The 22122-nt window shown below is 41.8% G+C and overlaps 1 protein-coding gene across 2 annotated transcripts in view; it reads right to left on the minus strand.

Moving 5' to 3' along the window:
* Positions 1-14996, minus strand: part of LOC131243727 (E3 ubiquitin-protein ligase PRT6-like) — a 50173-nt gene extending 35177 nt beyond the window's left edge. The window contains exons 1-2 of one of the 2 annotated variants that reach the window (XM_058243256.1): positions 14684-14996; positions 2370-3482 (exon numbers count right to left, since the gene is read on the minus strand). In XM_058243256.1, the coding sequence (XP_058099239.1) occupies positions 2370-3482; positions 14684-14746 (1176 nt within the window). In that variant the 5' untranslated portion in view covers positions 14747-14996. The remainder of the gene's footprint in view (positions 1-2369; positions 3483-14683) is intronic. The other variant, XM_058243257.1, reaches the window with a different exon arrangement.
* Positions 14997-22122: the final 7126 nt, after the last annotated feature.

A 22122-nucleotide genomic window follows, 5' to 3' on the forward strand; every position in this document is an offset into this window, starting at 1 on the left:
AACTTCTATGGCCCCTAAGAAATTTTCAATGGTAGATGTTCAAATCAATAGTTTCTTGTGGTGTGGCCAATTTGAACATTTTATATGATTCATTTTTGTGCTAAACTACTAAAATTATCTGGGAAAATGGATGGGCAAAGCGGATAAAATAAATAAATCAAGGTGGACCTCACAAAATTTAGTCAGTACGCTAAGCGCAGTGAGTTACACACTACGCAACCCGCTTCCCTTTAAGTTAGGGAGGGGATCAGGTGTTACGTAGGCAACAACTCAGTGGGTGTTAACCTCACCATGTGGGGCCCATCTTGATGAGTGTGTTTAATATCCACGCTGCCCATCCGTTTTCTCAAATCATTTAAGGGTGTTATTATATAACTTACGCATATCCAAATCTTGAGTGGACCACACCATTGGAAAAAGTTGTGAATCACCATTAAAAGCATTTTTGTAGGCCGTAAAAGTTTTGGGTCAATCTAATCTTTGAATTTTCCGTTCATTCAATTCTGGTTGATCTTATCAACAGGTTGGATGACAAATAAACATTACGGATCTGCTTGCAACGGGCCTTGGGAAGTTTTTAATGTTGAGCATTCAATCATCAATGTTTTATGTGGTGTGGTCCACCTGAGATTTGGATGTGCTTAATCATTAAGACTATCCTAAACGGGCTGGAAAAACAAATGGATGGAGTGGATATACAACATATAATGAAGATGGGTCGTACAATAAGGGTAACACCGACAAATCTATTACCCGGGTAACACCTAATCCATGCCCCTTGATTTGGTGCAACTCAGCTGTAGCAAAGACAGTGCAGCCCTTACAGTAGGGCCCACCTTGATTATGTTTTGTATATCCATTCCATCCATCCATTTGGATAGATTACTTTAGGTCAAGTGGATCACATAACAAGAAAACGGTTGTGATTGAACAAACACCATTAAAAACATCCTAGGGCCCATTGTAATGTTTATTTGCCATCCAACCTGTTGATCAAGTCACAAAGACCTGGATGAAGTGAAAACACAAATATCAACTTCATCCCAAGCTTTTGTGGCCCTGAGAAGTGTGTAACAGTGGGTGTTCAATTACCACTGTTTCTTGTGGTGTGGTCCACATGAGAGTTGAATCTGCCTAATTTTTTGAATTATGGTATAAAATTATCATGGATTAAAAACATACATTATGGTGGGGCCAATAGACCACCATCCAGTGGCTACTAACTACCGACATCATCATTAAGCAATCCACGTCCGCCAGGACCTAGCCAGAAATGGACGGTATGTGGGGCTCATGGTGGGGCCCACCATGATGTTTGTGAGAAATTCACTACCTTCATCCATTTTTCCATAGCATATTAAGGCATAAGCCCAAAAATCAGGAAGATCCAAAGCTCAAGTGGGCCACAACACATGAAACAATGAGGATTAAACGTCCATCATGCCCATTGTTTCTTGTGGTGTGGTCCACCTAAGAATTGGATTTGCTTTATTTGTGGGCCCATGCCCTAAAATGAGTTGGCAAGAAGGTTTTAATATAATTGCATTAATTTAGTCAGACGGCACAACTGAGGACCCTATACAAAGGAAACTTATCATGCACTTCTTTTTTTTTGAGATGTTATGATTTAAAAGTGTATATTAAGATCTTTTTTAACAATCCCTGAAGTTACATTGAAAAATTCAACCATTTTCCCAATGTTTCCCCATGTTTCCCAAAAAGTGCGATAAATTATGCGATACAAACGATATATCCCATGCGATAACCGATACGCATTTGTATCCCAAGGGTGCGATACATAGCGCAATACTGATATTTCGAACACTGTTTATAACAATGGGCGATTGTCCTAAGAAGTGCTGGCACAACGAGTGTATGGTATGGATTTCACACAATCATCACATTGGGCTCCATGGAGCCTTTTTGGCATGGTCTTCCTCCTACTACGCTCAACACAAGCTACATGCAAAAAAAAGAAGTTCAAACAGGCTACTCGCATCAAAGAATTGAAAAGATGCAGGTAAAATCTAAGCCAGTGAAAGCTTTTTGCAAATGAAATCTGAACCGTGAGTTAGACGGCAGACATATTTTCCAATTCCAAGAATCAACCTTCATTTAAAATATCTTCCGTGCCCTTTAAATATTGAAAGATTTCCCGCCCTAGGAAACTAATTGCGGGGGCAAAAATGTCTGCATTATATGTATAGTGCGTGAGTGTGAGGCTTGTGAGTGTGAGTGTGTGTGGGAGCGTGTGTGTGTGTGTGTGTGTGTGTCTGTGTGTGTGTGTGTGATTGACGGGGTATCATAAAGAAAATACAGCAATTTACCTGCAAATGGCATGGTATCAGAAAGTAAATATAGCAACTTACCTGTAAATAACCTTTTTTGCCAGCACAAGAGAGGAAAAGGTCCCCCAAACATCCCAACATTATGCCCAGAAGATTTAACTCCCTAACAAATCTTGGGGTCAGTGTTGGCACTGTAAAAATTTGCACAGAGAACGTTGATAGCAAAGGATACTTGTCGAATACAGAATCACTGCAATCTTTTATCGCTTCAGCTACAACAGTCGGATAATAATTTATGAAGACTTTCGCAAATTCATACTTAAAGATCGGCTCACCCAGCAATTTCAAGAGCACCTCGTGAAGCTTCTTCACAACTTTCATGTCTAGGAACCTCTCTGCCCTCACGAGAACATCCAATAAACCAACTGATATAAGCATTCGTTTTGAAACAAATGCGAGCAGACTCTCGCTGACCTTGCAAAAATTGAGCAGCATATCAACAGCAGTAGAAGATAACTCATTTGCAGCCTTTCTACTCATATCACTACTATTGCCTTCTCTAGGATTTGCCAGAACAGAATTTTCCACAGCCAACAACTTGTCTTTCCAACATATGAGAAAGGCATCAAGGACCGGCCCTACAGAATTTGCAGTCTCCTCAGGGAGGGGTTCAATTTTTTCTGCCCCTATGTGCTTCGAACAGAAGCCCTCGCGCTTCCATGCAGTCATGTCTCCGCAGTCACAACATCCACCACCAGTGTACATAATAGAATAGTCGTGACCTTTGTGGTCACCATTCTGGAAACAAGGAACACAAATTGCACATGTGGGGTCATGCTCACAAGTGCGGCAATGATAGGCTATATCGTTTTGACCCCATACTGCCCCACACACGCCACGTTGGCCAACACCCATTTTCGTCAAACTACTCAGGGAAGCCACTGGTTCATCCTCAAACATCAACCATTGTAGCCACACAAAGCTTTCACGGAACTGGTCTTCTATACTAGGAAACTTTGGAGTGCCACCAGACTCTACCTCTGCTGCAAGAAGAGACTCGGACATGTCCTCATTGGAGGGTAAGATAGCGCGTACCAGCTGGCATAGCAGGAACTTGTTCTTCTTTGCAAATGCCACTAAACCAGCATGTAGATTATCTAGATCCTCCTTCGGAACACCACATTTAACAAGTCTCTGGATTGTCAACAAAGTAATATTATGAAGGTTCTTAGTCATTGATAAATAGATTGTTCTCAGATCATTATCAGTCCCAAAATCCTGGATTTTAGGCAGTTGGGAATTCAAATCCAGGATTTGTAAAAGGGGGTCATTTGGCACCCCTTGAATCCTGGATTTCAATTCCAGGATTTTTGCCCTCTTCCAATTCCAAGGGAGACCGCTGGCTTGCAAAATCCAAGATTTTCTCCAACCACCATAACTACCATCTCCTCTCTTAAATTATTAACACCGTTGAATGTTTTAACTTGCATTCATACTATAATGATGGGATGTTACGGAAGTCAAGCCTATGCAATCATTATGTAGGCCACAACAACCAACAACAAATATAAGATTTAGTTTCAAATATGAAAGTGCGCCCAGTTTTGTTAGCCACCAAAAGCTTGGAATTGCCTTATTTTTAGGCCAAGGTTGTCTTACAATGGGCTTAGTGCGATGACCATCTTATATTGCATATGCGATGTTTAGAATATTTGAGAGCATTTAGACCATGTTTGGTTGGATGTATTTACATGTATTTTCATGAGATTTCTCTCAAAACAGCAATAAATGCATACACCAAACAATACAGCAGGTGTTTGAAAATGAGGAGTTGCCCCTCAAAAATTGGATCAATTTTCATGACATAACACGTGATTTGAGGCCAAAACTTTGTGGTATACATGTGTTATATCTTCGCCATCCATTTGTTAGTACATATTATTTTAGGGTATGGCAGATTCAAAGCTCAAGTGACCATGGTACATAAAACAGTGGAGATTGAATGATAACCATTTAAATGCTCTTCCTATAGTGTGGTCCACTTGAGCTTTGGATCTGCCTCATTTTTTGGGGGGCGTACCCTAGAATGATCTAACCAAATTAATGGATGGTGTGGATAAAACACACATAATGGTAGGACCCACAGAGTCCCGTCTCGTTTTCCATGCCTAAAAGTTGTTGTTGTCACAGTCATACAACCTCCCTTCCATTAGAAATTCCTGTGGTAAGTAATTAATGCTAAAAAGGGTAAAATACACAACAATTCACATGAATTACACCATTTCAAACAGGCCTTTAATTCATCAAAGTCATTATCCTATTAATATACCACAAAATAATTCTAGAAAACCACGAGTCAAAAGACAGGCTTCCAGACAATTTCTTAAATCCAAGATTCTGAAAATCCATGCTGCCATACAGAACTGAAAGTCCGTGTGTGTTGTGTGAAGATTTATATACATATATATGGGAAAAGGTACTATGAGGTCAACTTCATGGGAAGCTTCTTATGAGGTCAAGCTATGTGGGCCACACCGTGATCTATGTCGAACATCCACCCCATCAATCAGATGCACCCTTCCATGGTTGGCCACGGGCCTAAAAATCAGGCCAATCAATGCCTTGGGTGGGCTACACCATAGACAACAGTTGAGAGTAGATACCCACCAATTGAAACCTCCATGATTCTTTATAGGGCCCACTGAGATGTGGATCAGACATCCTGCCCATCCACTAAAATGTGGATCAGACATCCAGGATCCAGCCCATCCACTGAAATGCGGATCAGACATCCTGCCCATCCACTAAAATGTGGATCAGACATCCAGGATCCAGCCCATCCACTAAAATGTGGATCAGACAACGGTTGAGAGTAGATACCCACCAATCCATTGCGTTGCATAGCACACAGCACCAACATCTGCACTATGCTGCTAGAAAAGCTCTAGAGGCCCACATGATGTATGTGTTTTATCCACACCGTCCATCCATTTTTCCAGCTCATTTCAGGGCATGAGCCCAAAAATGAGGCATGTCCAAATCTAAGGTGGACAGCACCACATGAAACAGTGTTCGAATGAACGGCGACCATTAAAAACTTCCTAGGCCCCACTATAATGTTCATTTCCCATCTGACCCGTTGATTAGGTCACACATACCTGGATTAAGGGAAAGCACAAATATCAGCTTGATCCAAAACTTTTGTAGCCCCTAATAAGTTTTTAATGGTGGCCGCTCAATCATCACTATTTCCTATGGTGTGGTCCACCTGATATTTGGATTTGCCTCATTTTTAGACTCTTTCCCTAAAATGAGCTAGCAAAATGGATGGACGGCGTGGATAAAACACATAAATCATGGTGAGGGCCATGGAGCTATTCTAGCAGCACACGGTACCAACATGGGTGTTGCCTGGCACACTCGCAATCTGAGTTGGTTCGCAACATCTGCGTGACAAGCCATCGTGATGTGTGTAAAATTCACTCGCCGACCATTCCATGTGTAATCACACATTATGCTTAGGGCCAAAAATTCAGGCTAACACCTTATTTAGGTGGGCCACACACACCAAAAGAAAACAATTGGGAGAGGAAGTCCACCCTTGATTTTTATAAGGCCCACTGCGATGATTATATGAAATCCACTCCAACCATTAGATGTCACACCAAAATATAGGCCTAGAGACCAAAAATAAGGCCCATCTTTGATTCAGATGGGCCACGCTAAGGGACAAAGTTTGCAGGGTAAGACTTGCCCTATACACTTTCCAATCATGTGGTCCACCGTAATCACAAATGGGGCTGATTTTTGGGCCTTGGGGCCTAACATGGGGTAATGCACCTGGCAAGCAAGGTAGATTTCATATAAACCCCATGGTGGGGTCTACCTGAGACCGCCACCCCTTTTTCCTTCCCTTTATTTATTAGTTCTCATTTATTACCTGTAATAACATTAATTCTTCACCACTTACCAAAGTGGTTGTATGGTCTAACAGGTTGGACTTGAGAGAGTGTGCGTGTGTGGTAACTTTCAAGTCCAACCAGTTGGACCACAAGTTACAGTCTGCCCAACTGATAACTTTCAACCAATAAAGAGCATGAGATATCCAACCCTTCGAACAGGTTGGCCCAACCAAGAAATCTTTAAAGATAGAATTGGGTCTCAACAGGAAAATCGATGTTTTACTATCAATCACAAGTTTCATGTTGGACGCAGTACTCATACTGGAAATTACGATCAAGGATTACTCCATCAATCCCCCTCTATTTCGGAGATATCTTTTGAAACATTTTTCGAATACAAAAGTTCCATGTCAAATTTGTCCATTTTTTGAGGTCTCAAAAGGATGTGCCAGCAACAGTGTCGAGCAAAATCTGCACGGGGCTCCTAACTTTGATTCAAGTTATGGTTCAAAAAGGCGCCGTTCCGTCTGGCCCGAATCCTATCCATAACTAGTGTAGTGGAGGCGGGCGGGAGCTGAATTCGGTGATTGAGAGACAAGTGAGCAAAACTAATGGTTGCTCAAGACCTATTGAGGATCGCCTAGTTCAAAAATCAGCCCCATTTGCTCATCGGGCGGACTACAATATAGGAAACAATTCTAGCTTTCTTTTTTTAAAGATGAATACATTAATAGGGCCAAAAGGCCAAGAAAGATTAAAAAGAACAACAAAAAGAAAAGAAAAGAAAAAGAAAAGCACAAACTACAACACCACAAACCCGAACCCGAACAACAATCAAGGAATCCACTCCCTTATATACATCACCAACCCCCTAAAAGCACCCTCAGAAGATGACTAAAAATTACGAAAATAACTGTTATTCCTTTCAAGCCAAACAACCCACAAAGAAGCCAACAAAGCAACCTTCCATCTTGAGTTTCTCATGCATCCAGCGCCGCAGATCGATAAAGAGATTCTATCGAAGGAGGCATCACCTAGGACAAATTGGCCAAACGAAAGATGCCCGACCAAATAGATGAGGAAAAAGGGTGGTGAATGAACAAGTGGTCAATTGTCTCCTCCGCATTCAAACAAAGGGGGCAGGCATTAGGAAGACAAAGCCCTCTTTCTCGTAGATTGTCAATGGTCAAGATCTGATTTCTCCCGGCAAGCCGTGTAAAGGCAGCAACTTTCGTAGGAGATCCAAAGGACTAGACCATTATTGTATGGCATTCTCCTCCTCCTTGACCTTCTCCTATGAGAACAGAGTAACAGGACTTGACTGAGAAAGTTGTCTCCAAACCATCGAATCTTAAGAACCTAGGATTGGCTGAAATCCCTGTGGACGAGAGAGGAGTGTCAACAAGTCGTCAAATTCTAGATCGTATATATTCCTATGGCAGGGGGGACCCAAGCTCCGTTAGACTCTTGAAAGGAGGTAGCAATGGGCAACCAATAGATTTTTATTTGGGCAAAGAGAGGCCAATCTACGAAAGGAAAGGCATAAGAGGGTGTCCCCACACTAGACATTGTCCCAAAATCTTATTCTGGTCCCCTCTCCAAGGGAAAATTTAAAGCCGCGAAACATGAAAGAGGGCCACTGCAGCCACCAACTTCCACAAAAAGGCAGCCCTATTAGAGGGAAGAATCCTGAGTCCACCACCCCTCTTGGGAAGAGTTGTACTTAGCTTCAACAACCTTTCTCCACAAACAGGATTCCTCAACACCAAAACGCCACACCCATTTGCCTAAGAAGGCCTTATCAACAGCATCAAGTTGTCGAATACCAGTCGAATACCAGCCCCCCTTCCCTAATGGGTCAACACACCTCAGCCCAATTCAAAAGATGAAATTGTTTGCCCTCAGCCCCTCCTTAATCTGCCAATACAATCAACGATGGATTTGTGACATTTGAACATGAATAGGAAATAGACAGGTAGATTGGAGAGAGAATGTTTGATTAGTGTAATTCTCCCACCAAGGGATAGGATCTTAATTTTCCAAGGGGAGAGCTTTCTCTCCATTCTCTCTATCACTTTGTCCCACAAGTGAAGAGGAGGTTTACCCAAACAAAGAGGGGGGCCTAAATAAGAAGAGGGGAAAGAACCCAAATTACACCCAAACAGCTCAGCAAATCTGAAAATTTCCTCCAAAAGATATATTAACTCCAAGAAGTTCACTTTTAGAAAGGTTAATATTTAGACCAGAAACTACCTGAAACCATGTCATTGGAATGCTCAGATTCAACACAAGGGATCTCCCTGTTTGAGGCCTCTTGAAGATTTGAAAAGGCCAAAAGGAGAGCCATTAATAAGGGACTGAGAAATTGGGGGATGAAACACATGTTCGAATCCAACACCTCCACTTCAATCCAAAACCCCCAATCTTTGAAGCATATAACCAAGAAAAGACTAATTATTCTGGTCATAGGCTTTCTCAAGATCTAATTTACAAATAACCCCTTGACTACCATGTTTGACATGGGCATCCAAAGTTTCATGGGCTAAAAGGGCACTCTCCAAAATCTCTCTGCCAGCTACGGAAGCACTCTGCAAAAGGGAGACAATTTTGTGGAGGACTCCCCTAATCCTCTGGGAAAGGATCTTAGCCAAAATTTTATAAGGACTACCAATTAAGATTGATTAGTCTATAATTTTTCAAACAGTCTACACTTTCCACCTTAGGAATAAGAGCAATGAAAGTGCTTTCCAGTTCAGGAGTTAAAGAACCAGACGCAAAAAATTCTTCCAAAAAAGGCTAGAGGGAAACCATTTGGACCTAGGGCCTTGTCCCTACACAAATCCCAAACAACTTCCTGAACTTCCTCCAAACGAACCGAGAATTCCAGAGAGTTTACGTCCTTCAAAGAGAGGGATTGGAGGTAAAGATTGTCCAAAGAAGGTCTCTAGAATCACTCATCCGTGAGCAAGGAAAGAAAGAATTCAACCACAGCCTGGGAAATAGGACCCTTTCAGTCAGCCTTTTACCATCAACTAATAAGGAGGAAATAGAATTGGATCTAGCTTTGGCGTTGGCAATACCATGAAAAAATCTAGTTTTTTTGTCGAATTCTTTAAGCCAAACAACCGAGCATTAACGCCATTTTATTTCCTCTTCTTTAATTCAAGCTTGGTAATCAAGATTCAACTTATCTCTTATGAAGCGTTCTTCCTTAGAAAGCATATCACTTTGCTCTTTAATATTGAGAGCCTGAAGGTCCGCTAAAATAGCCTCCATCTCCCCTTCCCTTAGGCCAAAGACCTCACGCTTCCATTGGCAGAGCTTAGATTTCAAAAGCTTCATCTTTTGAACAATCTAAGGCCAGCATTCCCTCTTACTTTTTAGGAGGGCCACCAATTAGCCACAACGGTTTGAAAACTTTGACTTCCAACCAAGCAAGCTCAAATCTAAATTGTCTCGAACCCCAGTTAAGAGTATCAACCTCAAGAAGGGCGGGGTAGTGATTGGAGACCGTTTTAGGGAGGCTCGACTGATGAACGAGAGGGAATTTTTGCGACCATTCAAAAGACACAAGGAACCTATCCAGTAAAGATATAGTTGGGATAGCCCGATTGTTTGACCAAATAAATTTAACTAATCCCATAGAGAGATCCACTAAACTATGATTCATGACCCAATCTGCAAAGCCTTTCATGCTTACAAAGACCCGGGAACCATGAAGTTTTTCGTGGACAAATCTAATAACATTAAAATCCCCTCCAATACACCATGGGACGGACCATCTAACAGAGACTGATGATAGCTCATTCCAGGAGGAGTCCCGAAAGGAGGGACTGTTAGGACCATATACCCCAGAAAGGACCCATTTGAAACCAGAGGATAAAACCTCAAAGATTACATTAATAGAGAACACCCCAACCCAATAGTCTACCTTCCTCCGGGAAGAAGGATTCCAACAAGGATGCCCCCTGAAGCTCTGATAGCAATGGGGGAAAATTCGACATCCCTTTTGCCCCAAACAGACCATAAAATACTTTTATTAATAACCACCAACTTAGATTACTGAAGAATTAGGATACTAGCCTTGGACCTTCTACAAAATAGGCTCAACTTGGACGCGCTTCTTAGGGCATCCGAGCCCACGAACATTTCATCATAAGATCTTCATTGGACCATAGGGTTGGCCCTTCTTACCTTCCTTTTGTTGTGAGGCTGAACTTCAATTAATGACTCGGGATCCACTACTAAGTTGAGTTTTCTGTAATTTCTTGGAGATTTCGAAGATCTACTCAAGACTTCTTCACATGGCACATTAGATCCTCTCTGCTCCATAAAGTGAAAGAGGGCTATATAGTCTTCATCATGGTTACCGAACATGACCCCCAATCTTTGGGCTACATGAGAGAGCGCATCATTCACCCATCTTTTGTTTCTGATCAAGGCAGCGAGGTCCTTGAGAACTTCTGACAACAAGGCAGGGGATATTTGAACGCACGACGGTGGTGGGTGAGGGGAGGCAGTAGGGAAAATAGCCAGGATAGGGGCCACAAATAACACCTTATCCCAGTTAGCATCAACACCTTGCCTTTCATCCCTAGCATCCCTACATGGATAAGGGTTCTCAAAAAGAATAAGGGCAAAAGAGATTTTTGAATCAAGAGGCAACGAAGAATTGGGCAAATTTGAGATGTCCTAAGAAACTAAAGAAGAGTTTTGCAGTGGATCTGGATGAAAGGAGGGAGAATACTCAAGACTGCATGCATGTGAGACCGAAACACGAGAGAAATGATCCGAGACTACTAGATGTGCGGCTGAAGAGACACATGTGAGGGAGGAGATATTAAGAGGGGACGGATCTCGAGACAACTCACAACCTAGTGAGAGGAGAGCGGTGAATAGGGGTGATCCTTTACATCTGTCGAACCCCTATTCCATCTACGAAAAATCTTCACCACGCGAAGGTACAAACCCATCCGAAATTAACTTGTCCAAGACACGTGTCATCCTCTCATCGACATCCAAGACAAGGGAGTTGGCGTCATCCTCTCATCGACATCCAAGACAAGGGAGTTGGCGTCATCCTCTCATCGACATCCAAGACAAGGGAGTTGGCGTCATCCTCTAAATCATGAATGCAAAGGCTAGCTAATGTCGGATTCTCTCTCTCTCTCTCTCTCTCTCTCTCTCTCTCTCTCTCTCTCTCTCTCTCCATAATGAGTTTCCGCAGATTCGTCGAGCATGGCTCAAGGAGAAGATGCCACGTCTTCCGACGTAGTAAATTTTTTGCAGCTCACTACGAAATCTGAGCAACTGCAATTAATAATTTCAGAGGGTGATTCTCTCTAAGGTTGAGGCAAAGGGGAGAGATGCAGTCATGCAGAGCACATGGTGTATCTTGGGATGAATCATCAGGTAGGGCCTTCGCGATATCGATCATGGCCATTGATAGAGGTGGCCTAGCCAAGGATGGGATAGATCCTAAGGAAGGATCCACACACACGAGGATTGGATTGGATAGGGCTCACCGCAATCTTCTTATGGATGGAGGAGGGGATGACACCTGTCATCCCAGGAGAATCTCCTTTGGCACACGCGTGCCCACCTCAAGTGACGTAACACACGTTTGGGAGGGGTGGATCAGTGATCCACCAGAGTATTCTTATCTAGGACCACCGAAGGGCGATGGTCTCGCCACTGGATTAGGCTTTCCCACCAGGTTTTCACCATGGATTTCGACAGAAAATCTTCCCAACTCTCCTTCTTCTTAAATTCTTACTTTAAACTTAACCTATCCAACTGAGACTGTGATTGACGATGGAATTACGTTCGAATTTCTGATACGAACTCGTATTCTAACCCATCTGAGATCTTCCCATCCAATGGAAGCTTCATCGATGAATACAACTTCGTCAATGGACCCCATGGCCACCAAGGCCTCCTCTGACTAGAGTTCGAGAGGGATGTCGAGAAGACGAACCCAAATAAAGGACTAACCAAAAACGGACCACTCCTCCCACTTACAAAGGGAGAGAACAGGGCCATCGGGAAATATTAGCCCTACTAGAACTACCTAATCAATGTTCTCAGCTGGACTGAGAGAAACCCAGAAGACTCTATCGGGCAATTGTCGAAGAAGAAAGTCAACCTTCGATAGACTACAAATGTTAATCAACCAAGAGTGAAGATCAGACTTAGAGGTTTCTCTCTTCATGGTAGCCACGAGGCTCCAATAAAGGCCTTCCTTGATTTTGTTGATAACAAGGGTGGAGAAGGAAACCATGGGTTCAAGGACAATAACATGCAGCAAGGCAAGGATAACATGAGTAGGAAGAGCTTTAACCGGAGGATGAGTAGCAGGGGAGGGATTACCTATAGAGATGTCAGGACCAGGCTGCACCCCAACAAGAGCCTCCTTGAACGAAACACACTCACCGGTGGCAGAAGACGATCCCGTCCTAGTCTGATAGAACGAAGGGGGGGTTCGGAGTCTTCTTCTTGCTATTGCGAGAAGCTCGAGGTGGATTACGAGTCCCGGGGCCCTCCCTACAAACCTACATCGGGCCAAACTAGGCCTAATGCACCCAAATACCCTTACCATTGAATCTTTTGCCATTCATCCCTTCCACTACCTTAAGCAACTCCTCTTCAGTCTCCATCCTTACAAAAGCAAAGCCTCGAATGGAGGATGAACCTTCCCTCCTAGCGATAACGACCTCTTTGACCTTTTCAATGTGTACGAATACACACTGGAAGTTGATCTCCATCCACTCCTTAGGGAATTAATTGATGAAGAGTGCCAGGAGTTCCGAAAGCTGGCTTGGTTTATGAATTAGAACTTTTAGGTTCTTGTGACTCCAAGACACGAGGGTCCAGGGAGCATTATCCTTGTCGTTAGGATGAAAAGAGTCAGGGATACCTTTCCCTTTGCCTTTCGAAGCCATTGTTACTTGATCCTCTCCATATACTCCATCCTCCAAAAGCTACCTGTGGAGGCATTCGTGCCTCCATTAGGAGGGCCTTCGAGGACAACCATCTTAGAAGGTTTGGCGATGTCATTATGAAAGCGGATGTTCCACAGGGAATCGTCCGAAGATCTCTCTGCGACAACAGAGCCTCCACCTTTCAGGTCGATGAGAAAAACACTGTCTACCGGTTCGTCTTGAATTTGTCCTTCTACCTCTAACCAAGCATCTCTCTCTTAGCCAAAGTATCGAATAAATCCCCAACAATATATACTCCGGAATTTTAAAATTAAATTATTTGTGCAGTTGTGTTAGTATAGCTCACCAAAGCTTCTGAGTGGCGAGTGGCATGGCCATTACACGATTGGGACCATTCATTTATTCATACCATCAGGGGCAAGCCATGGTCCAAAAATGAGGCCAATTACAAAAGCCTGACCCTTTCAATGTGGGTAATCTTGTGCAACCATCCATTTTTTACAAGTCATAGATTGGATGGTTAGCATCATCAAACCAAAGTGCTTCTTTGGAAGCATCATTAATGCGTGGCAAGTCCTATTGAATAGACATTTCGAGATTAATATGTTACCCGGAACTATTTTGTTTCCACACTCAATCTTGACTGTCCATTTTCATGCTATCGATCACATGATTATGATCACCGAATCAGCATGATTTTCTCACCATGGCTTGCTCCCAATGGTGTGAATGAATTCACAGTAAATTTGAAACCAAAATGCAAAATTCAAAAATGTTTTAAACAGTATTGAAGAAAATTATGGTATTGCGGAGGAAACAATAGAGATCAAATGGTATACAAATTCACGGTATGGACCCAAAGATACCATTAGTGTCAAGTGAACACAACTTCTTCTTTTTTCTTTTTTTCTTTTTTTCTTTTTCTTTTTTTCGTTTTTGAAATAGACATAACATTACAATCCCACCCAAATAAATGATAGAAATCTCTTTTGTCATGAACTCAAAACTCAGAATTGCATCGGCTCCCACGTGGTAAAGGGAGCAGGATGTTAATTGTTCAATCACCAAAGGGTCCTCCAGCATTAATCTCTGGATGGGGCCGACATGCAGCCACACTCCCATGATCAGAACCATCCGTCTCGCAGGCATGACCATGTATGGGCTACAGTCCCAAAACTACAATCAACTGGCCACATTGAAAGGGACGGTTGAAACTACAATCAACTGGCCACGTTTAAATGGATGGTTAAAAATGAGCCCTCTAATCAACAGTCAAGAGTGATTTTTGAACGGTGACCAATCCAAGGCATCCTCCGCCACGTGTACAGTTCAGATTATCTGATGATCACTGCATTTGGAATCCAACCATCAATTAACACAAGAAATGCACCTCAAAATCCCCCAAATACAAACAGTACCGATATCAAATCCCGAATTATCGCGATAAATGGTGCATCCAAACGCGACATAAACAGGCGAATAAATACGGGAATCAGCCCGAGAAGATCATCGGAAAACGCATAATTCTATTTTGGAGGATCGGAATCGGTACCCGAACAATAAGATCTTTCGGAGAGAGGGGAATCTTCGGATCGGGCCCTAGATCAATGTCCATTCCAGCTACCACGAACCGCAGCCAACTTGCAAAACTCCAATAGACCGATCTTAGCTGTTCCCGCCCCAGTGTTGCTGGGAGAAACGGATGGAGAGAGAAGAAATCAAAGCCTTTCAAAGAAGCTCTGAGAGATTTATAACGTTTCAATGCTCGGAAGTCGGCGCCCTCTCTCGAAGAGGCTTTTTAGGCCTTTTTCGGCCGCTTCTGTGCACCGCCTTTTCTCTTCGGCTGAGCTAATTTCAGCCGGGGGATCTCCGCCTCGGGAAGAACCGTAACTTTGGTAGGACGCATCGCGCGATGGATGAAACTTCTGTATAGTGCCCTACTCGCGTGCACGTGTCAAACGTGCCGTTATCAGGTTCTATTTATCTATTGGGCCATCACCTGGATAGACCATATTCTAGAATTAAAGGAGATCTAACTATATTTCCGGTCCGATTAAGTGACCTGAAAGGAACGGTGATTGAAAGGTTCAAGTTGAGCCATTGAAATTCACCAGAAATGGATGGCCAGAGTTTTCAACCACTGTGATTATTTAATATCCACACGGTATACCATCAGATCAACGGTCTCGATCAGAAAATATTTTCCACGTGCACTTTGAGAAGGGAACTGTATAGAACTTTTATGCAGCGCGCTGCATGCAGCATATTGCGTTTCTCAGGTTCTCCGGTTCTCGGGTCCTGGTATACTCGGGTTCTCGGTTCTCATAAGTGGGGCCCACGAATCAGTAATCAAGACCATTAGCTCGTTCTGTCTGGTAGTGGATGGTCTATCTTCTGGAACATGGTCTTGACAGTAGAATCATAACCTTTATATTTGAACTACAGATAGACGGTTCGAGAAGAGAAATTGGCAGTGGTCCATATTTAGCTTTAAAATGTACAAGTTTGATGGATAGGATCGTTTAGTTTGGGATTTTTTGGGTCTTGGTCCATTAATGATGACGAATCAACGGACCAAAACGGTGTGGATTTTTTAACCAGGGCCTATTTGGAGTTGGACGCTCTCCATCCGAAAAACAATAAAAACGAACAATGCATGCCCGTTTGGATCGGATTCGCTAATGACCCCTCGAGCAAGAAAATTTGTGGGGCCCACCATGAGGTATTTTATTCAGTTTGTCCTCATATTTTGCCAGCTCATTGTAGGGCCCACTGTCATGTTGATTTATCATTCATCCCGTTAATAAGCTCACAAGATTTAGATGGAGGGAAAATACAAATATCAACTTCATTTAAATTTTTTAGGTCCCAGTAAAAGTTTTCAATGATAGGTGCCCAATCACCACTATTTCATGAGGTGTGGTCTGCTTGATATTTGGATCTGCCTCGTTTTCAGCTAAGGCCTCAAATGAGCTGGAAAAATGGATGCACGGCGTGGATAGAAATATACATAATGGTGGGGCCACAGAGGATTTCCAGCGCGGATAAGAGGGTCACTACCAAACGAGATCTAACTGTGACTTATATGTTTTATCGCCATCCATCAGCTTTGGATGATCATTTTAATCCAAGAGCTAAAAAATTAGGCAGTTACAAGGCTCAAGTGGACCAATCGACGTGAAGTAGTAGGGATTGAACTCTTACCGTTGAAAACTTCTTAAGGCCCACCATGATGTTTATTTACATTACAACCTATTCATAATGTGAAATAAATTTTTATGAAGCGAAAACATAAATATTAGCTTGATCCAAAATTTGTATGAACCCAATAATTTTTCAACGGTAGGCTTAAGTCCCTCTGCTTCATGTTGTGTGGTCAACTTGACCCTGAAATCTGCCTCCTTTTTGGGCTCCCCCTTCCAATGATATGTCAAAATAGATGGATGACATAGATAAAAGATATAGATCATGGTAGGCTCACAGATCATCCAAGATGACTCTTCATCTCTAACTTGGTACTGGTGGGGTAATCCATGCCCACTCGGCTCAGCACCAGTGTACCCAAAAGAAATTAGCATTGTAGACGAGTCCATACAATGCTCTTTTTTTTTTTCGCTGCACGAAAACTTATCTCACCGAAAGTGATTTTTTGGGTACGGATGTTGGTCTTTTAACGAAAATACCCTTATCCATTAAGGTAAAGCAGCTGAAAAAAATAGAAGTATTTTCGTCTTTCTAAATTCGTTAGTACGAATAAAGGTCTAGTTTTGTGCTTAAGGTTTTTTCAGGTTGAATAAAAAAACATAGGTATTCTGCCGGGTCTATACTAAAAACATACCCACGTACCCACCATATTGTGGCAATATCGTAATCTTTGCTTTTCACTAATCTTTTATTCTTTGTATGAAACTACCATTTTGCCCTTTTCAATGTGGGTCCTATGACTTTGCATGCGTGGACAATCCGCTTCCGTGTAAAAGGTGCGGTGCCCCATGTTGGGATGTAACTCCTAGGCGCAGATTAGGTAGTACCCGGCTCCGAGGGAACGTGGTGATGTATGGATTATAATCGTAGCCAGTAACAGAGCCACTTGGGTCATGGGCCTTCGTAGACCTGCTGAACAAACAGCTACGGTTATAATCCGTAGCTATAGGTCTAAAGTATGGACTTTGCAACCATGCTAAGGTATTTTCATCCAAGAATAGTGTACCCGTACAAAATGGTTTGGTTTGGGAAAATAAAGTTTGGGAGCATTTGGAAAAGACGGTGGATAAAAGGTGGGTTTTACAGTCAAAAAATTCTCGAATTTCATCCACACCGTACTTCATTTTTCTATATTGTTTTAAATTATGATCCAATAATAAATAAGAAAAATTCAAGGGTCAAGTGAACCACACTACGGATTAAGTTCCTTGGGGATCATAGAAGTTTCGAATTAAGATAATATTTATTTTTTAATTTCATCTATATTTATATGATCATATCAACATGTTAGATGGAAAAATAAATAACGTAGTGGACCCTAAGAAGGTTTTAATGGTGGGTGTCCTCAACACGGTGGTATAGTCCACTTAAGACTTTGATCAGCCTTATTTTTGGGATAATAATCTATCAATATCTGATTGTTAATTCAGGAAGGAAATTTGGATTGTCATACTGAGTAAATTCTCTCAAGGCCACAGTGAATATATGTGGTTTATCCCCCATTCATGTAATTTTTCAACTCATCTAAAGGGTTGAGCCCAAGACTTCTATTTATACACAGCATCATCCGTTTGGTTCAAGTAGGAACAAAAGTTTGAATGCATAACCCACCCTTAGTATGGAAATGAAGCATATCCAAATCTTAAGTAGGCCACACTACATGAAACATTCCATCATTGAAACCTTTTTAGGGCCCAAAGTGATGTTAATTGTTATTTGACCTATTCATAAGATTATACAGAAATGAATGGAAAAATAAAAAATGAAAAATCAGCTTGATCCAAAACTTTGATGGCCTCGTGAATTTTCCATCTGTAGACGTTCAGTCACATTGTTTTCTTGGGGTGGTTTGCTTTTTTGGATATCCTTGTTTTTGGAATCAAGCCCTAAATTTATCTCTTAAAATGAATGGACAGTGGATAAAATACACAAATTATGATGGACCTGGCAAAGTTTACTCCATACGATCAGAGTAGCTCAGTAGCAGGGCTGAAAGTCGGGCGGGTTCAACCCGACCAACCCGTGACCGGCCCGACATTGGGTTGGGCTCTAGCAGGAAGTATTGGGTTTTGTCTTGAGCTTAGGCTATACAAACACCAACCCGATCAAACTTAGGTTGAGCTTGGGTTGAGGTCTCGGGTTGCCCGACCCAACCCGAACCCGATCGATATATAATTGAGTGTGGATCGTCGATGTTGAAAGCACGGGAAATTTCAATGTTGTCAAATGAGTGGTTGTCTTGTATTTTAGCTTGTTTATTTAGAAAAAATGAAGTTTTTTATAATAAATAATTACATATAATTAATAAAATCATAGGTACAAAAAATAAGACGTGTATTGAAATATAATAGACTAATGTAATAATGAAAATATTAGCATGTATCCACCAGACCGAGCCCACTTGAGATGGGCTTGGGTTGAGAATTCCTAACCTGCGGTTGGGTTGAGTTAGGTTAGGGTTGAGGTATAGGAACATTGGGTTGGGATAGGGTTGAGCACCAACCCGACCCGACCCGACCCGCCCGACTTTCAGCTCTACTCAGTAGGCGATTCGCTTACTCGAGATATAAGGGGTGAATGGAAATGCGAGGAAGCGGATTGACTGATGTTCCACACACCACTGCTTTGTGTTGATGTCATTAAATTTTGTGGGTCCCACCATGAGGTACGTGTTATATCCAAACCATCTGTCCATTTGATGAGCTTGTTGTAAAGCTTGACTTGAAAAATATGACAAATCCAAAAATTAAGTGGGCCACACTGAAAAAAGTAGTGGGGGATTGAATGTCTACCAATGAAAGCCTCTTAGGGGTCACATAAGCTTTGGATCAACATGATATTTGTTTTTCATCTTCATCCAGGTCAGTGTGACATTTGAACGGGTTGGATGGAAAATAAACGTTATGGTCAGCCCAGCTAGTGTTTTAACTATGAGAATCATTCTCCCCATTGGTGTTTGTGTTTGTGGTGTGATCCACTTGGGATTTGGACTTGACTCATTTTTAAGATCATGGTCTAAAATAATCTTGCCAAATGGATGAACGGCGTGGATATAATAAATACATCATTGTGGAGCCATATTTAATCTCATTTGAACCGTTCGTACAACTTGAAGTTCGAGGAGCGTAGCGCTCGTCTTTGGTTGGTGGAGCGTGGTAGGGTTGTACCAGATCCAAGTTAGCTCGAAAAGCTCGCTTGGCTCTGCCCGATCTAGCTCGGCTTGACTCGACTCAAATGATGACTTAAGGTGAGACGAGTCCATACAATGCTCTTTTTTTTTTTCGCTGCACGAAAACTTATCTCACCGAAAGTGATTTTTTGGGTACGGATGTTGGTCTTTTAACGAAAATACCCTTATCCATTAAGGTAAAGCAGCTGAAAAAAATAAGAGTATTTTTGTCTTTCTGAGTTCGTCAGTATGAATAAAAGTCTAGTTTAGTGTTTAAGGTTTTTTCGAGTCGAATGAAAAAACATAGGTAGTCCGTTGGGTCTATACTAAAAACGTCCCCATGTACCTATCATATTGTGGCAATATCATAATCTTTGCTTTTCACTAATCTTTTATTCTTTGTATGAAACTACCATTTTGCCCTTTTAGCGTGGGTCTTATGACTTTGCACGCGTGGACAATCCGCTTCCGTGTAAAATGTGCAGGGCCCCATGTCGGGATGTAACTCCTGGTCGCAGATTAGGTACTACCTGACTCCGAGGGAACGCGGTGATGTATGGATTATAACCGTAGTTCATAGGTCTTTGTAGACCTGCACTACCAATAGCTACGGTTATAATCTGTAGCTATAGGTCTAAAAGTATGGACTTTGCAAACGTGTTGAATCCAAGGGTATTTTCATCCGAGAATAGTGTGCCCATACAGAATGGTTTAGTTTGGGAGCATTTGGAAAAGACATTGGGTAAAAGGTGGGTTTTACAGTCGGAAATTTCTCACATTTCATCCACACCGTACTTCACTTTTCTATATTGTTTTAAATTATGATCCAATAATAAATAAGAAAAATTCAAGGGTCAAGTGAACCACATTGCAGATTAAGTTCCTTGGGGATCATAGAAGTTTCGAATTAAGATAATATTTATTTTTTAATTTCATCTATATTTATATGAAAATAACAACACTTTAGATGGAAAAATAAATAACGCAGTGGACCCTATGAAGGTTTTAATGGTGGGTGTCCTCAACGCAGTAGTATAGTCCACTTAAGACTTTGATCAGCCTTATTTTTTGAGATAATAATCTATCAATATCTGATTGTTAATTCAGGAAGGAAATTTGGATTGTCATACTGAGTAAATTCTCTCAAGGCCATGGTGAATATATGTGGTTTATCCACACCATTCATTTTATTTTTCAACTCATCTAAAGGGTTGAGCCCAAGACTTCTATTTATAGACAGCATCATCCATTTGGTTCAAGTAGGAACAAAAGTTTGAATGCATAACCCACCCTTAGTATGGAAATGAAGCATATCCAAATCTTAAGTAGACCACACTACACGAAACATTCCATCATTGAAACCTTTTTAGGGCCCAAAGTGATGTTATTTGTTATTTGACCTATTCATAAGATTATACAGAAATGAATGGAAAAATAAAAAATAAAAAATCAACTTGATCGAAAACTTTGATGGCCTCGTGAATTTTCCAACTGTAGACGTTCAGTCACATTGTCTTCTTGGGGTGGTTTGCTTTTTTGGATATCCTTGTTTTTGGAATCAAGCCCTAAAATTATCTCTTAAAATGAATGGACAGTGGATAAAATACACAAATTATGATGGACCTGGCAAAGTTTACTCTATACGATCGGAGTAGCTCAGTAGTAGGGCTGAAAGTCGAGCAGGTTCAACCCGACTGACCCGTGACCGGCCCGACATTGGGTTGGGCTCTAGTAGGAAGCATTGGGTTTTGTCTCGGGCTTGGGCTATACAAACACCAACCCGATCAAACTTAGGTTGGGCTTGGGTTGAGGTCTCGGGTTGCCCGACCCAACCCGAACCCAATCAATATATGATTGAGTGTGGATCGTCTATGTTGAAAGCACGGGAAATTTCAATGTTGTCGGGTCTCATTAGTCGATGTTATTTCCAATGACTCAAGCTAACAAGATATGCCAGATTTCTTCTTCTCAAATAGATTGTGTGCTACACAACACGACCTTTAAATGAGTGGTTGTCTTGTATTTTAGCTTGTTTATTTGGAAAAAATGAAGTTATTTATAATAAATAATTACATATAATTAATAAAATCATAGGTACAAAAAATAAGACGTGTAATGAAATATAATAAACTAATGTAATAATGAAAATATTAGCATGTATCCACCGGATCGAGCCCGCTTGGGATGGGCTTGGGTTGAGAATTCCCAACTTGATGTTGGGTTGGGTTAGGTTAGGGTTGAGGTATAGGAACATTGGGTTGGGATAGGGTTGAGCACCAACCCGACCCGACCCGCCTGACTTTCAGCTCTACTCAGTAAGCAATCCGCTTACTCAAGATTTAAGGGGTGAATGGAAATGCAAGGAAGCAGATTGACTAATGTTCCACACACCACTGCCCTGTGTTGACGTCATTAAATTTTGTGGGTCCCACCATGAGGAATGTGTTATATCCAAACCATCCGTCCATTTGGTGAGCTTGTTGTAAAGCTTGACCCGAAAAATATGACAAATCCAAAAATTAAGTGGGCCACACCAAAAAAAGTAGTGGGGTATTGAATGTCTACCAATGAAAGACTTTTAGGGGTCACATAAGCTTTGGATCAACATGATATTTGTT

This window comes from Magnolia sinica, chromosome 4 (assembly GCF_029962835.1).
Source record: "Magnolia sinica isolate HGM2019 chromosome 4, MsV1, whole genome shotgun sequence".
Lineage (NCBI taxonomy): Eukaryota > Viridiplantae > Streptophyta > Magnoliopsida > Magnoliales > Magnoliaceae > Magnolia > Magnolia sinica.